The 17,582-nt window shown below is 40.7% G+C and overlaps 1 protein-coding gene across 3 annotated transcripts; it reads left to right on the forward strand.

Annotated features, from left to right (window-relative positions):
• The first annotated feature begins 1,746 nt into the window (after window positions 1-1,746).
• rasef2 (RAS and EF-hand domain containing 2) lies at window positions 1,747-17,554 on the forward strand. Of its 3 annotated transcripts, XM_054733093.2 has the most exons (18): window positions 1,747-1,991; window positions 2,085-2,154; window positions 6,172-6,324; window positions 7,001-7,091; window positions 7,369-7,464; window positions 13,298-13,375; window positions 13,454-13,569; window positions 13,646-13,714; window positions 14,877-14,958; window positions 15,056-15,126; window positions 15,221-15,392; window positions 15,464-15,565; window positions 15,767-15,911; window positions 16,156-16,237; window positions 16,390-16,504; window positions 16,583-16,693; window positions 16,785-16,861; window positions 16,944-17,554. In XM_054733093.2, the coding sequence occupies exons 1-18, from the start codon at window positions 1,847-1,849 to the stop codon at window positions 17,044-17,046; spliced, it is 1,878 nt and encodes a 625-aa protein (XP_054589068.1). In that variant the 5' UTR covers window positions 1,747-1,846; the 3' UTR covers window positions 17,047-17,554. The 3 variants fall into 3 exon arrangements, with proteins under 3 accessions (XP_054589068.1, XP_015819995.1, XP_015819996.1); XM_015964509.3 differs by having other exon boundaries at window positions 1,747-2,154; XM_015964510.3 differs by having other exon boundaries at window positions 1,747-2,154; window positions 15,770-15,911.
• The last annotated feature ends 28 nt before the right edge of the window (window positions 17,555-17,582 follow it).

Raw genomic sequence — 17,582 nt, forward strand, 5'->3', positions numbered from 1 at the left:
CTCACTAATTATACTAACTGCAAGTATGCAACAGATTTAGTCATTTTTTGAGTGTTTGCAGATGTAAAATAATAACAACTCTCAGAAATAGGCATTAAAACAGACAAAACACAATAATCCAGCACAGCAGAGTAAACATATTTTTTACAGTGATGTGGCCAAATGATTTTGCTGCACATAGGCATTTGGCGTAGTTAATTATTTGACAGTTTTAACTATCTCACTGCACACTCATAGGGAAATGTTAAATATTGATACTTTTTGGTTAAAATACCCCATCTGTACACACATACTAACTAGTTGATAATATAAAAATAAAACAACTGCTTGCTCAAATGTTTAAAGCAAAGCAATAATGTTCATTTAATTATGCAGAAATAAATAATGAACCACATATAACTACATTTATCATTGCATTTTTCATATCTAGTTGGATTTTTTGTTGCAATTTGAAATAAAGATCTAACAGACAAACGAGAAGCATAAAACTGGGATTTGCACATGATGTTTGAAGCCTTAGTACTGAAACATTTGTAGGGATGAGTGAAAATGAATAAATGCCTTCTGACACAATAAACATGTGACGTGCCTCTGGAGGTGATAAACTGACCGTGTGATCAAGTTTTATGGGTAAATATTAAAGGTGTGAAAGAAACGGCCGTTCGTTGAAACAACTGGACACAATCCATACATGCATAGGTATCATGATCTGTCGGCGTCATGTAACACTTCTTTTTGTTAAAAAATATATTGTTGGACTAAAGCTATCACTGGGGAATACATTTCATTCTTAAATCATGATTCTTAATTGTGGTATTATGTTACATATTACTGTAAAAAAACACTTCAGAAGTCAATTTTAAAGTCACTCATGCAGTATGAAAGACTTGTGCTTTGACTGTTAATAACAATCACAAATGCCACTGTTGGTGAAGTGACTGTCATTAGAACAACATGTACACACACAAATATATATATATATATATATATATATATATATATATATATATATATATATATATATATATATGAATACAAGCTGAAACTATTAATGCCACCATGAAAGTATTGCTGTCTGCTTCCTCCAGATGAACCACTGCAATCTGGCCTTCGTGACTTAGTGACAGCACAGGCTCTTATCGACATGCATTGTACAGCCATTAAACAATGTATTTTGTAAATAGTTTTGTAAATTAAGCTGCCAATGTACAATTATTGTGAACTGTATTTTTATATCATACATCACTACTGTTTTTGTTTGTTTAGTCTTGTTTTTGTATATTAAAAAGCACTTTATTTTAATTTTTCAAATAAAGATAAAGTAAATAAATTCTTAATATGGTAATGTCTGGATTTATTATGATGTAATGTATATTCCCACCCCTTTTCTTTAGGTTTCAGAAGGTCTTATTTATTTATTAAATTTTTTTGTAGTTTAATCCTGGCAGGGTGGGGTATATAGTCACATTTCTCTGCAAACATCGAACTAGCCCAGATTGAGGTGTGTGTGTGTGTGTGTGTGTGTGTGTGTGTGTGTGTGTGTGTGTGTGTGTGTGTGTGTGTGTGTGTGTGTGTGTGTGTGTGTGTGTGTGTGTGTGTGTTGTGATACACCAAAGGCAAACAGACGTACTTGCTTATCTGTCCTGGGTCTACTGTGCTAGCCTCCCATTACTACCTGCGGCCGCGGGAGGTGTCCCCGCCCACATTTTCACCTGAACCAATCATAATGCTCTCTCAGACTGTTATTTTTTGGGGCGCTCACAGCTGAGACGCGTTTATCCAAGGAGCTGGGTCTCACGTGAGCGTTTTGGTATTCTGAATGTTTTTGTTGTTTTAATCTAAAAGTATGGACCGACCCAGCAGCCTTCGGAGACTTTTCTCGGCCTGTGACGTGAACAAGTCCGGTAACATAGAGCTGGAGGACTTCATGGCGGTCTGCAGGGAGCTCAGCGTCCCTGAGACTGAAACCCAAAGGCTGTTCGAAAAGTTTGGTGCGTGTGAAGATGGTTTAATCGACTACGAACGATTCTGCTCAAAGTTTCAGGAGGTTTCAGAGACTCTGGATCTGGCGTCCTTTTACGCAGGGGCTCCCCAAACCCCGTGGGAAGAGTTTATGGGCAGGATGGATGCGGCGGACTTCCTCCTCTCTGAAAGGTAGTCACCACAGGGGTCAACGAGCAACAATAGCTCTTCCTTAGGCTTAAAGTAGTCCTAATACTTTAAAGTAGTCCTTATAGGCTAGTTTAAAATGGGTTAGGTTTAAGGAGTTATTCAGTCTTTTTTCATGGAATTTAATAAATCATAACATTTCCACAACAGAAGCAGTGGTGGAACTAGGATTTTTCTGGGTGTGGGGCTTAAGGGGCCACCATATTTATAGAGGCCAAGTATTAGTCCAACAGACAGCCTTGCACAAGATTTGACTCTGGAAACTCCTATTTGACACATTAATGCCACTAGTGTTTGGATTTGTAATATAAAATAATCTGATTCTGTAAAAGAGCTCTAAACATTTAATACTTCTAAATCTAATCATTTTTACATATTTTTCTGCAAAAATGAACTCGTATTTAAACTCTTCGTTATCCATACTTATTTTTAGCAAAGTTTTATATTTTATTCTCTATTTTTAAACTTAATATTAGAAAGTAGTTGCATGTTTTTTCCAAAAAGGACAGCAAATCTCTTGGTGTATTGGGGGGGGGGGGGGGGGGGGAGATAATCTTAATCCCAGGGTTCTGTATTTTTTCCCCCTCACAATTTTGATAAACATTTATCAGTGTCTCCAACACCCCCCCCACCTCCCACCCCCACCCCCCACCGCCAAATTATAAATGGTCTTATTTTAAACGGTCCATTAACAAGTTTTATTCCAGTGGACTGAGGGGAAAATGGCTCTTTGGATTCTAAATGTTGCAGTCTTGATTTAGCATGTGTCATGGTGAGATGAATACAATGTTCATCCATCCACTTTCAGCCGCCTATCTGGAGTCGAGGCGAGGAGGCAGCAGCCTAAGCCGGGAGGCCCGGACTGCCCTCTCCCCAGCCACTTGGGCCAGCTTTTCCAGGGGAATCCCTAGGCGTTCCCTGATCAGCAATGAGACATAGTCCCTCCAGTGTGTCCTGGGTCTTCCCCTGGTTCTCATCCTGGTTGGATGTTCCCAGAAATCTTCACCAGGGAGGTCCAGGAGGCATCCAACCAAATGCCTGAGCCAACTCAACTGGCTCCTCTTAATGTGGGGGAGCATGGATCTACTCTGAGCCCATCCCGGTTGACCGAGCTTCTAAAGCCTGAGTCATGCTTCTGCGTCAGCGCGGAGACACGCAACGCCATTATCCATCCTTGCGGGCCTGCTGGAGAGCTACGCAAGGACGCACGGAGTCGAGCTCTCTTTTCTAAACATCCATCCGTCGAGACGGACAACGCAAGCTTGTGATTGGTCAGGACGCCGCTGTCGTCTACACCGCCGCCATTGCGCCCTTAAAAACATAAAGAGCGCTGAGGATAACTAGCGGCATGAAGCAGCTTGAAAAAACTCTAAAAACTTGTATGTTTAATTCCCCGTGACTGGAGGAGTGAAATGATGCGCAGCAAGCGTTTTATTTGTGGACAGAAATGACAGGAAACGTGGGTTTAGAGGTGGCGAGCGTATGAAGAGGTGGAGGAGGATGAGAGACAAATTTGTCCGTTAAAAAGTGTCTTATATACAAAAAACCACAATATAAACACACTATCTTGGACCGGATACACGACTGGATATCACAGAACAGCGCTACGCCCTCTGTTGTCCTGGTGGGGAATTGCTTTGCAACACTCTCCAGGAGATGGAGAAGTGAGGGCAAAACATCTCCATCCGTGCGTGTGTGTCTCTCCCTTTTGGAGCTGACGGAGAAGCATGAATCAGGCTTAACCCTATCTCTAAGGGAGATCCCAGCCGCCCTGCAGAGAAATAACAGTTTGTCCGCTTGGAAGTATCTGTTTTTTTTGGTCACTACCCAAAGCTTGTATATCGAGAGCCTTGGCGTCCGGCTCAGCTCTCTCTTCACCAAGACAGACCGGTACAACACCCACACCACTGCAGACCGCACCAATCCACCTATCGATCTCATGCTTCATCTTAAACTCCTCCACTTGAGGCAGGACCTCATCCATGACCTGGAGAAGGAGTGCTACCCTTTTCTGATAAATACAGTAAAATAAACTTAATAAGTTGTGTCACTGTTGGTGAAACTAAAATAGTCAATGATGGAGCTTTCAATCTAAATCTAAATAATGCATAAAATGTATCCTTGCAGCATTAAACACATGCACATCAGACACTAGTATGTGTTTAAAAAAAGAAAATGTCTCATTTCAAGAGTATTTACAGTCATCTTTATTTTTGTGATATATATATATATTAGGGATGCACCGATCAGGTTTTTTGCTGCCGATCACCGATACCGATATAAAAGAATGCTGATCACCGATACCGATCACGTGGATTGGCCAGAAATTTTCTACATTATAATGAGTGCTACAAACTACATAATCTGGGAATAAAGGAAATGTAACCTAATCTAAAATGGTCCGTATTAGGGTTGTCACGGTGTGAAAATTTAACCTCATGGTTATTGTGACCAAAATTACCACGGTTTTCGGTATTATCGCGGTATTTTTTTAAACGTGCTACATTTTCACACAATTAAATAAACCCTGTATATCAGGAAAATATTGTCCTCAATTTGTGTCTAAATTTTGCCTAAAATGTGCTATTTTGTAATTATGTTGTTTACTTTTTTACATTTTTTCCCTTTAGTCTTTAAAATACCAATATTTGCCCATAACTTCTTATTTTATGTCTGTTTGATGTCATCATTTAAAAATATTAGATCAGATGATACTCAGTACTCAAGTAGCCTTCTAATCAGATACTTTTTTACCCTTACTTGAGTAATAAACTCTATATCAGGAAAATATCGTCCTCGGTTTGTGTCCTTCCAGTGAGCTTTGAAGATGTGGGAAAATGTCATCAGGCAGTAATCGTTGTTAAATTCATAATTATTCTCGGAGAGAGACCAACTCTTATCTGCCCCTGGGAGTCCCGTAATGCATAGCGTCATTTCAACATGGGGGTGTCCGCGACACGGTTTATATGCAGGTAGCGGCGCTGCGGCAGCTTTATATAGCGACTCGTTGCATTCTCCCTCAACCCATATCCTCAGATCACGCATTTTAGCTAAAACGCTAACGTTAACTTGCCTTGCGTTGACTGCAGAGATGTGGGTGATGGTCACGCAGATGTGTCATGAGATATGAAGCGTTGCTGCCTTTCACAGACACTTTTTCTGCTTGTGCTGCAAACAGGATAGCCGTCCGTCCGTCTTCTATAAACTCCCTCGGCATTCTTCAAATATCTAAAATATGCCCGTACTTCCCACTTTGTCTTCTTTGAGGGATAATAAATGCCCTCCTGAGCGCTGCCGTCTCCCCCTTTGACCATTATTTCAGCTTTAGCTTCAAGAAAGTTTTGTTGTAAACAAAGCGTGCATGAGCCGCCGGCAACTTCAGCCGATGATACGGTGGCTGGTAAGGGTCACCGCGCCTACACCGCAGCCACGGTAAACCCACCAAGATAATATAGTTTTTTAAAAAACAAGACGGTTATTATTATCGTCAACTTTTTTTTTTTACCGGGGTTTACCGCTACACTAGTTACCGTGACAACCCTACCTGATCGGTTTGCTTTGATCTATTTTGAAAATTCCGATCAAAACCGATAGGGGCGCTATCGGCCGATTACGATCAAATGCCGATCCATTGGTGCATCCCTGATATATATATATATATATATATATATATATATATATATTTTTTTTTTTTTTTTAATGTAATTTAGTTTTCTTAATTGACTGTACATTAGAGAGCGATGCCTGACCAAATTGAATTGTACTTATAGAGCACCTATACAATATTTTCTCCTTCTTTCTACTAACAGGAATTAATTCTTGGAAATAGCATAGTATTGCTTTATTCCAAACATGGATATGCTGGAGTGAAAACTAATAAAGATATCAATGGAAGATAGTTTTGTATTAGTAAATCTGTTTTTCCTTATTATTGACACAGTTTCTGGGACGGTTGTGCTGCTGCTGCTGCTGCTCATGCAAACATTTTGTTCTCGTCTTTAGTCTCAGGGAGCAGCTGGCTGATCTTTACCAGGCCATTCACTCCTCTGCAAACACAGCATTTCTGCAAACATACGAGGAAATCATCTACTCTTTTGCAAGCCAGAGCTGGGAGAACAAGCTGGAGTGTGACCAGCTGGAGACCAGCTTGAAAAGGTAAAGAATAATAAAAAAAAAACATATTTCTAGAAGGTGAATTAAGGTGAGCAGTCTCTCGTTCACCTCTCTGGCTAAAAGTTTCAAGAACCTGACTTCAGAGAGCCTTTTTAAAATTTGAAATAAAAGTGCTCGAATTTAATTTTAGCAAAGAATCTAAGAACCCAGTTTTAAGGAATATTTCAGTCATGTAGAAGTGTTTGTGGTAAAGGTGAAGGTTTACGTTCACACCTGCTTTACTCGAGCTCACAGCAGAAGGGGGATATTCCTTGCTTAAGGAAGTAGGAAGATCTAAATGCGTTTCTCTTCCCAGACATTTGATTGTTTTTCAGCTCCACATGTCTGCCTTTTGTGTTTAGCTCTTTGTTTTATTAAGTACATATATTTCTTGTAAAATAACAAAGTCTGTACACCTGTGGAAATGTTGTGTGGAAAGTCCGTCCCTCTCTGAGCTCTGATTGGTCCTATCTAGTTAAAGCAGAGCAGTCACAGCGGGTGTGTTTTTATTCTCCTCTTGCTATTTTTTGTCTTTTGGACTTGTTCAAGGATCTGTTTTAGAAGCGATTGTGATGATGATGAGAATTGTGTGTACTGAAACTAATTTCCCTCTGGGATTAATAAAGTATCTTTGAATTGAATTGAATTGAATGTCATTAACGACTTTCTTCTGAACCAGAGCTGAAGACATAAATAGCAGTCAGCTGGCTGAGCTGGAGGATGATATTCAACAACAGCTTGGAAGAACAGAGGAGCGAGTGAGAAACGAGGTGAGTGCTGCAACTCCAAGGTAAACATTTATCCTGAGAGTCACTAAAAAAATGCATGAATTATTTATTTTAAATTAAAGTTTTGTAGGTTTAGAGTCCATTTTACTTGGAGCCAAATCAAAAAAATTGGTCTTCTGAGAGCCACCTACATATTTGTGGTGCAGCACACAGCGGCGGGTTCTCTCCTCACAAAGAACCTCTGTAAAGTCTGATGAAAGCTCCACTTTAAGTTCTGAGCCAGCTCGCACCTCCCACTGCTTCGGTTTAATGTTTGCAGGAGCGGAAGAAAATGGAGGGAGTCATGGCAACAATGCGGAGGAAGCACGAAGACGAGGTCGCAGACTTGCATGCCACAGTTGACCAACTGTTGAAGGTAGGCTGTTACATGCAGCAGGTTCATACTCTGAGTTATAGAAGTCACTATAACCAAATACAATGTATATATATATATATATATATATATATATATATATATATATATATTCACTTATGTTTTTTTATTTGTTTTTATTTTTTTTTATCGAAAAACACTTTGAATATATTAGCAGTACAAGACAAATGTGCTTGTTGCAGGTCTACTTTGGAGAATGTCATAAAATACTATCACAATACTCTTCATATATATATATATATATATATATATATATATATATATATATATATACATACATACAGGCCCTTCTAAAAAAAATTAGCATATTGTGATAAAGTTCATTATTGTCTGTAATGTACTTATAAACAGACTTTCATGTATATTCGATTCATTACACACAACTGAAGTAGTTCAAGCCTTTTATTGTTTCTAATATTGATGATTTTGGCATACAGCTCATGAAAACCCAAAATTCCTATCTCAAAAAATTAGCATATCATGATAAACGTCTCTAAACGAGCTATTAACCTGATCATCTGAATCAACTAATTAACTCTAAACACCTGCAAAAGATTCCTGAGGCTTTTAAAAACTCCCAGCCTGGTTCATTACTCAAAACCGCAATCATGGGTAAGACTGCCGACCTGACTGCTGTCCAGAAGGCCATCATTGACACCCTTTTGCTTGAGGGTAAGACACAGAAAGAAATTTCTGAATGAATAGGCTGTTCCCAGAATGCTGTATCAAAGCACCTCAGTAGGAAGTCTGTGGGAAGGATAAAGTGTGGCAGAAAACGCTGCACAACGAGAAGAGGTGACCGGACCCTGAGGAAAATTGTGGAGGACAGATTCCAGACCTTGGGGGACCTGAGGAAAGAGTGGACTGAGTCTGGAGTAGAAACATCCAGAGCCACCGTGTACAGGCGTGTGCAGGAAATGGGCTACAGGTGCCGCGTTCCCCAGGTCAAGCCACTTTTGAACCAGAAACAGCGGCAGAAGCGCCTGACCTGGGCTGCAGAGAAGCAGCACTGGACTGTTGCTCAGTGGTCCAAAGTACTGTTTTTGGATAAAAGCAAATTTTGCATGTCATTCGGAAATCAAGGTGCCAGAGTGTGGAGGGAGACTGGGCAGAGGGAAATGCCAAAATGCCTGAAGTCCAGTGTCAAGTACCCACAGTCAGTGATGGTCTGGGTGCCATGTCAGCTGCTGGTGTTGGTCCACTGTGTTTTATCAAGGGCAGGGTCAATGCAGCTAGCTATCAGGGGATTTTGGAGTACTTCATGCTTCCATCTGCTGAAAAGCTTTATGGGGATGAAGATTTCATTTTTCAGCATGACCTGGCACCTGCTCACAGTGCCAAAACCACTGGTAAATGGTTACTGACCATGGTACAGTGGGGCAAAAAAGTATTTAGTCAGCCACCGATTGTGCAAGTTCTCCCACTTAAAATGATGACAGAGGTCAGTAATTTTCATCATAGGTACACTTCAACTGTGAGAGACAGAATGTGAAAAAAAATCCATGAATTCACATGGCAGGATTTTTAAAGAATTTATTTGTAAATCATCCTGGATATCAGCACTCCAGGACTAGGGTTTCCTACTCCTGATTTAGAGTAAATAAACAGCTGATTACTTTCTTGTTGATGTAACTGCCATTATTGGCCAGTAGATGGCGATAGTTGATAATAAAGCTGTATCTCTGGGAAATTTGTGGTCCTCCCAAAGATTCCAGTGTTAAAATACTTGTCATTTCTGTAAAGTGTAATAAAATAAATTCTATATCTGAGTATTAAAAATACATAAGTATATTTTATTTATATAGCATGTATCACAGACATAGAATCACAAAGTGCTTCACATAGATCAAAACAACATAAAACAGTCATGAAATCATAATGATCTCAAAACAGAAATAGATTAACATCAGTAAAATAAAGTCATAAAATTATAAAATTTCATAAACAGATGAAAGATTACAATTTTGAGTTTAAAAATAAGAAAATAAAAGGTTTAGGTAAAAGCAGCTAAAAATTAAAGCTGCAAGCAGTGTCGTTCGGCCCTCGCAGCTCCGGCCTGGCCGGCAGCCCGGGGCACCCGGGCACGTCCACAGAACATACACGTTGACCTCTGTGACTCCAGACATCGCGCACGGTCTCCTCGTCTGCACTATACCCTGACTCAGTATCTCCTCTGAGCCCACCATTAAATTACACATCTCACCACTAGGGGATACCCTGTCTTTACCACACTGGTGGTGTGATGACACAGACCAAGTTTAACGCTATTCTGACCACGTATTTTGAAGTTATTGAAGGTTAAAGTTATCTAGGAAGCGCTGTGACCAACTACAGAAAAATCCCACTGAGGTCAGCTTTGGTGGACAAAGATGGTTTTATGTTAATTTACCATCAATCAGACATTGTTTGTGTTATCTAGAGCCAGAGAGCTGAAAGGGGGTGGAACCAACAACCACATCAATGTGTTTGGTGCAGTCACGTGATGACACAAGCCAAGTTTAATGCCATTGTGACTTTGTATTAGGAAGTAATTAACTTATTCGTATCTAGGGGGTGCTGTGACCAATTACATAAAAATCCCATTGAGGTCCTCTTAGGGAGTCAAAGATGGTTTTGTGATAGTTTGGCATCAGACATTTCTAGAGCCAGAGAGCTGAAAAGGGGTGGAGCTAAAGGGAGTTGAACCAACAGCCACATCAATGTGTTTGGTGCAGCCACTTGATGACACAAGCCAAGTATAATGCATTCTGACCTTGTCTTTAGAAGTTTATAGTTTGAACCCATCTAGGGGGCACTGTGACCATTTACAACTAAATCCCATAGAGGTCATCTTTGGTCGTTAAAGATGGTTTTCTGTTAATATGGCATCAACCAAACGTTGCATGGGTCATCTAGAGCCAAAAGTCTGTAAGTGGGCGGAGTTAAAGTGATTTGAACGAGTGAGCCCATACATGTGTTGATTGCAGTTGTGTGATGACTCATGACTAAAGATAGCGCCACAAAACTTCTGGTTTGTTATAGTTTGGAGCTTTTTTGTGGAAGTTACAAAAGTTTTATTGTATCTAGGGGTGCTGTCCCAAATTTAGGAAAATATCCTATGGAGCAGTTTGTAGGTTGATGACAATCATTTGCATGTAGTTTCGTGTGAATTGCATTATGCATGTGTTATTCAGGGCCTAACATCTGTCAGGAGCGGAGCTAAAGCGATATCGACCAATGACCACAGGATTGTGTTGGGTGCCTTTGTGTGATGACACATAGTAAGTTTGGTGCAGTTGCGACCTCGACTGTAGGAGTTATTACAGTTTCAAAGGTATGTAGGGGCGTTGTGGTGATATTAGACAATGTTCACCAACCATTTGTGCCTTATTGGCTAAAGGGCAGGATTGTTGATTGCCATGTTCAGTCTCGTGCAGATTGGAGGCTAATTATGAAAGTTACAGTCAAACATAAGGTCATGGCATCATGCCAGAATTTGCTATGGCATAAACACCCCTCCCTTTCTGGAAAGCTATCAGAACTGAATGGTCATTACAGCATCATGAAGAACGTGCACGACCTTAGTGTCATGTTGACTAAATTAGAGGGGAAAATTATGGGCATTTCACCATAAAAAATAAACTTCCTGTTGTCAGGGGGCGTGGCTTGGGTGATGTCAGCTGTTCACATTGTCATTGTCTTGAGATGTGGTCAGTGATCACACGGACAAAGTTTGATATAGATCTGATCATGCACATGGGAGTTATGTCAAGGAATGTAATGGCAAAAGGTCAAAGTTTGAGGCTAAGCCACGCCCATGCCTTTCAACTTATTTGAAATCTGACGGTTGATTTTTTTCCCCTACATCTTAAGAGTATATAGCAGAAGTTTGAAAGTGATTGGTGAAAAGTGTGACGGGGCATCTTTGTCCAAACGTGTGCGAAAACCACTAAATCGAGTACTTGGACCGACCTCCTTGTGCGACTTTGCGCTTGGCTCCAAGAGAATTTTTTGTAGGTCCTGAAACACTACATTAGTGTACCGAATTTCGTAACCCTCAGTCAAAGCATAGCTTGGGGCTGACAGTTTTAATGGTCCTGGGGGCGCTATCTAAGAAAATAGGCCGCGCCCACCCGATTTTCACATCAAATTTTTTGGGGGGCCAGACTAGGATCACTCACCAGAAGTTTTGTGGCGATATCTTTAGAAATGACGAAATGGGAGGCAAACGTATGGCCACGGAGGTACGCCTGACTTTGCTGCGCCGCAACAGCCCCGCCTTCTTTTGAAAACTCTCATAATGTGATGCCAAGCAACCCCCACTTGTCTTGAGTTACCAGCTACAAACCTGTGGTGATTAAGTGAAATGGGGCGATTTGGGACCTATCACAGTAAAACTTGACCTTTTTGGTCCTGAGGGACTTGTGTGATGTCATCATCCGACCATTCATTTTAGTTTGTGGGTGGATGACGAATAACCTCAGAAATTTTTGTAACTCTACTCTATTTGGGTATGAAGTTATAGCCATTTATACTTTTTTGGCGAGTAGTCGAACTTCGAGGCCTGGCCACGCCCCCTCAGCATATACGAAAAGTCAGTTTTATTTTTTCTATTTGATCGCCAATCCCTTCTGAGCAATTTCCCACAACTTTTGAGATGATCGTGCGAAAAATGATTGAGTAAATCAATCAGATGCGGACCCTAGAAACGACCAAAACGGGGTCAAAATCACCATTTCAACTCAAAATGGCCGACTTCCTAGTTGAAGTTTGACCATGGCTGCAAGAGGCTTTTCTGTGCGGACTGTTGAGTACTACAAGTGTACAAAATTTCATAACTGTACGACAAACTAAGGTTTAGGGAGGGGGTTATTTTTCACATTCTAGGGGGCGCTGTGGAGCAAGTTTGATTGCGATTTTTTTAGTGACCTTTAAAATACAAAATTTTACACCACGCCTGACATGTGCGCAAAAAATCCTGAGTTTTGTGCATGTTAAGGCCTCCAAAAAGCCAATTTACTTGGCGGAAGAAAAATAAGCATTAGAAAAACAATAGGCCTTTACAGCGCTTGCGCTGCTCGGGCCTAATAAAAGGTCTTTAGCTGTTTTTTTTTAAGTGTCCAGACTGTCAGTGCTATTTAAGGATAAAGGAAGATCATTCCAAAGTCGGGTTGCAACATTCTGGAAGGAGCCATCACCTCGACTTTTGTCAAGGTGATGGCTCCTTGGTCTTTGGAACTTCTAGAAGGTTCTGGTGTGTGGACCTGAGGGCTCGGGTTGGAGCATAAGGCTTTAACGGTTCAGCAATATAGGGAGGAGCTTGACCATGTAGAGCATTGAAAGTTCTAGTCAGGATTCTAAAATGAGCTCTAAAGTTTATGGGTAACCAGTGCACAGACAGAATAGGAGTGATGTGTGCTTTTCTGTTTGCTCCAGTTAGGAGCCTCGCTGGAGAGTTCTGGACCAACTGAATCTGAGATGCTGCTTACATAATAAAAGACTCTGATTATTTGTTATGTGGCTCTGACATTAAGTAAACACATTAACCTCCAGAGACTCAAATTTCTTATTTGGTGTGTGATGTAAAATAAAAAATATTGACTATAAAAAACAGAAATAAGAGATTTTTAACTTAAATTCTATATCAAATGTTTCTAAATAATACAAAAATGGTTTAAGTTGAAGAGAATAAAATATTTTAGTGCAAGAAGCCAATGTTCATATATGTGGATGCAAGGTCTTAGGAGGTTAAAGAGGTGCAAAGTTTTATTTCTTTATTTTTTCTGCTTTTTTAACCAGTATTATGAAATAAAATGCTTATTTGTTTAATCTCAAGAATCAAGCAAGTTCGGGACTGAACGAGTCCAAGGAGGAGGTGCTCAAACTGAACAACCAAATTACTGATCTGCTGCAGGTAATTCACTCCGGAAATAAGCCCAATAATATCGCATGTATGTTCTTCAGAATTGTTCAGAAAATTATTTCTTTACAGCAAAATGAGCAGCTGCGAGGTTCTCTGCTGCAAGCGCGGACAAACATCTCCATCCTCCACTCTGAGCTGGATAAGTTGAAGAACATGTACACAGACCAGAAGGCTCAACATGACAGGTAAAATAAAATCTTTTTTTACAGCTCATAAAGGTAGGATCTGTCAGTAAAAAGTGTTTTGTTTGTTTTTTTGCAGAGAAACTGAAGAGTTGAAGAAGATGGTTGTGGAATATCAGTCGTACGCCAGTCAGATTCAGATCCTACAGTGAGTTTTTCTTTGAGTTCATTTTGTTGTCTAATGATTATCACTTACAGGTCTAATGCAGTGAAAATTATCAAGAGAACCAACTGTAACTGTGATAAACATGCATCAGATGAACTTTTGTCTCAAGATAAACAAATATCTTAAAGAGCAAGTCACTCCAAATCAACATTTTTTTGCTGATAAACTATATAAATGAGTGTCTGATCGTGCTGCAGCCACGTGTAGTCAATAATTCGGCACTTTAGTGCATCTTAGTTAAAATTAAAATATTCTGCCTAAAACTGTCAGCGATGCACCGTTGTCAGGCAAAAACTCTGCACTGCATTCGAATTTAAATCTGCCATCGCTATTGGCTAAGAGGTACACTATGATGTTCGATGGTACATTATGATGTCACAATGTTTGAGTGTGTGTATTTGTTAGCGGCTCCGCCCTCTCGGTCTGCTAGGCAACAGCATTTGTTGCATTTTTAAAACAGGAAGTGGCAGTTGAGTAAGAATCTGGTAGGGGGTGACTTGCTCTTTAAGTTGGTCATGTACATCAACCCAACTGAACATTGTTAAAATGCAGCTAATGGCTAAAGTAAAGCTAATGAAAATGCAGATAAGATAAATTAAAACATAATTTAGCAAGAACCAATTCATGATTTAAAAGCCAATCCAAGTCATAAAAGTACATTTTCACTTGGGACTTGAAGGCTGCAATGGATGTTGACTGAATTGTAACAGGCAAGGCATTCCAGAGAACAGGCGCCGCATGCACGACGGCTCACTCCCTCCTCATTTTATAGTTCAACGAGGGGGTGCAAAGCAACATGCAGTCGGCCGACCTCAGTGGGCGCGTTGGTACGTAGGGCTTTAGTCAGCCAGGTATGTTGGTGCAAGGCCATTTAGTGCTTTAAAAACAAAAATCAGGACCATAAATCGAACCCTGAACAGGACTTGGATCCAGTGCAGGCAAGCGAAAATTGGGGTGACATGACTCCGCTGGTTTGTATCTGTCAAGAACCTCACTGCAGCATTTTGGACCAACTGCAGTCTGTTTATACGAGACTGCATTTATAAACTTGGCCAGTCTAAAATATTTCATGCACATTATATAAACCCTAAAATATAATGCATGCAGGTTTATAACTGTCTTGTTTCCTCAAACACATCATCAGGGAAATGAATAAAAAGCTGTATGACAGTAATGATGGGCTGCGCTCCGCTTTAGCCGGTCAAGTGGTTGCAGCTAAGAGAAGGGTAAGTTCCTCACAACCACTGGCTTTGTGTCTAGTAGAAGCTTAAAGCTTTCACTAGTAAGAAGTTTTCAACCTGGTGTTTCTAATGTGCACCGCAGCTGTCTCCCCAAAATGAAATCCCAGCTCGAAGAATGAAACCGCTCCGACAGAGCACGCTCAACCACGGCAGGTACATAAAGTTCTCTTAATCGCCTGCATGGGTCTGCAGGTTGGTTTCTGCAGAATGAATTTGTTTGTGTGTGTTTGTTGCTGGGGGTGTGCAGACCAGAGCATGATCCTTCCATCTCTCGAGTGGCCATCTGGGCTGATCAGTACCTGGACAGCGGGCTGTCCCTGCCGATGGACACGGCTGAGAGCGAATACGATAGCGATGATAGCAGGAGCTCAGTGGAAACCGTTCACCACAGCTACTCCTATGTCCCCTCTGATGTAGAGGTACGGAGTGAGCTTGAGAAAGCCCCACGGTTGTGCCAAGGTGTTAGTGTATTTGTCCTGTTTTGCTACAGATATCTGAGGTGAAATCTGAGGCTGCAGTGTCCGTGGCTCCCAGCAGAGCCAGCTCCGTAGCTTCATCCCTGCGAAGACGCCTGTCTGCCTTTTCCATGAAGGTAACACGCCCAGGGCATGACTTCACACCAGTAAACATTTATGGTTATTATTTAGACTTAAAGAAGCACTAAAGTGAATAAGTAGTTTAATGGGGGAAATGTTTTTTGATTCTGCCATGAGAAACTTAAGTTTTTGTGTTCTTTTCAAATTCATCATCCCAGTTTGGAGAGTTTGTGTTCTTTCTTGTGACATTTTCCCAGCAGTTTGAGGAGGACATTGCAGAGACCAAAGAGCCGAGCCCCATGTACCGTGTGGTTTTAGCCGGAGACGCAGGAGCTGGAAAGTCCAGCTTGCTGTTGCGGCTGACGCTCAATGAATTCAGAGGAGACATTCAGACGACGCTGGGTGGGTGCCTCAACAAAAACACATCAACTTTTTTGCATGTTTTCCACATAAATAAGTTTGGCCTTACAGAAATAGTTTGACGTTGCTGTGAAAGGCTGTCAGATTGCTCTATGAAAGAAATAATTTAACTTTGGAGGGCTTAGTTCTGACATCTATTATTATGGAAAATGTCCACAGAAAACGGAAAAGGAAAAATATGCAATCTAAATAAAGCGTGATGAGTGTTGTTTATTTGTGCTTTCAGGTGTGGATTTCCAGATGAAGAGGATGCTGGTGGATGGAGAGACGACAAGTCTGCAGATCTGGGACACAGCTGGCCAGGAGAGGTACGCCACTGCTTCAAGGATGTTTACCAAGGAAGCAGCAACAGGAAAAATATTGTTAGGGCACTAGTGTAAATATGCAAACATCTTTTCATGTAGACTCAATGAAAAATACACAAAACCTAAAAGAAGCACCACGTTTCCTTTGACTTTAGGTTCCGTAGCATCGCCAAGTCCTATTTCCGTAAAGCTCACGGAGTCCTGCTGCTCTATGATGTAACTTCAGAGAGCAGCTTCCTGAACGTCAGAGCATGGGTTGATGAGATTCAGGTGACTGGTGTTGCTGCTGAGATGAAAATTTCCCTCCACCGTAAGGAATTGTGTTTACTGTTCTTTGTTTGTATGAAGGAATCCACCGATGAGGTCGCCCTGTGTGTTGTTGGAAACAAGGTGGACCTCCGGGAGCAGCTTCCAGCAGGAAGCTGTGTCAGCACTTCACATGGGGAGCAGCTTGCCAAGGTGAGTTTAAATTCCACCAGGTGGGAAAAGGTTTACACGAATGCACGGCGGCCAATGCATCAGAGTAAACCGACTGCTGGGGATGTTGCAGGCTTACGGTGCTTTGTTCTGCGAAACGAGCGCCAAAGATGGGACCAACGTAGTCGAGGCTGTGCTTCATCTGGCAAGGTAGGAGGCAGAAGACACTTCAGTTTGCTTTTCCTCTCAGACCACGTCAGCGCTCACCCTTTTCCTTTAAAACCTTTCACAGAGAAGTGAAGAAAGTTGGTAATCTGAGGTGTCGGTCAGAATCTCGAGTCAAACTGAATCAAACCAACCCAAAGAAGACTTTTAACAGCTGCTGTGGACGATAAACGACTGATGTTTGTACATTTTCACAAACGATGAAGGACGAACAACAGAATCCTTTTGTTTTTTTTTTTACTTTGGAAGATTTCTCTTTTAAGCGTTCATACAGCTCGTTCCCTATTGAAATCAAGCAGCTGTAAAACTACATTGTACAAAGAAATGCACATATTTTCAAAATGATTTTAATCTATTTTTAGAAGTAAATTAATGAAATAAAGATGCTTAACAAATGTTTGAGATCGTAAATATTTTATTTTTATCAGGCTTTTTGTATTTTGTTCAATGCACTGTCACCACTTAAGACCACATTTCTTGCACATGTGCCATTTTTAGTAAATTTTTACACTTTATTGTAGGCATGTTTTTTATTTTAACATTTGTACTTTTTGAGCACTGATCAAAGTTTTTAGATCCGTTTTATTTGCATGTTTGTAGAGTTTTAACAAATTCTGTAGCAGATTTTCAGACATGGACAGAAATGCACTTCTTTACCCAAATAAAGGGAGAAAACGACTTTTCTTAGAAATGTGTGTTGTATCGA

Source organism: Nothobranchius furzeri, chromosome 4 (assembly GCF_043380555.1).
Source record: "Nothobranchius furzeri strain GRZ-AD chromosome 4, NfurGRZ-RIMD1, whole genome shotgun sequence".
Classification (NCBI taxonomy): domain Eukaryota; kingdom Metazoa; phylum Chordata; class Actinopteri; order Cyprinodontiformes; family Nothobranchiidae; genus Nothobranchius; species Nothobranchius furzeri.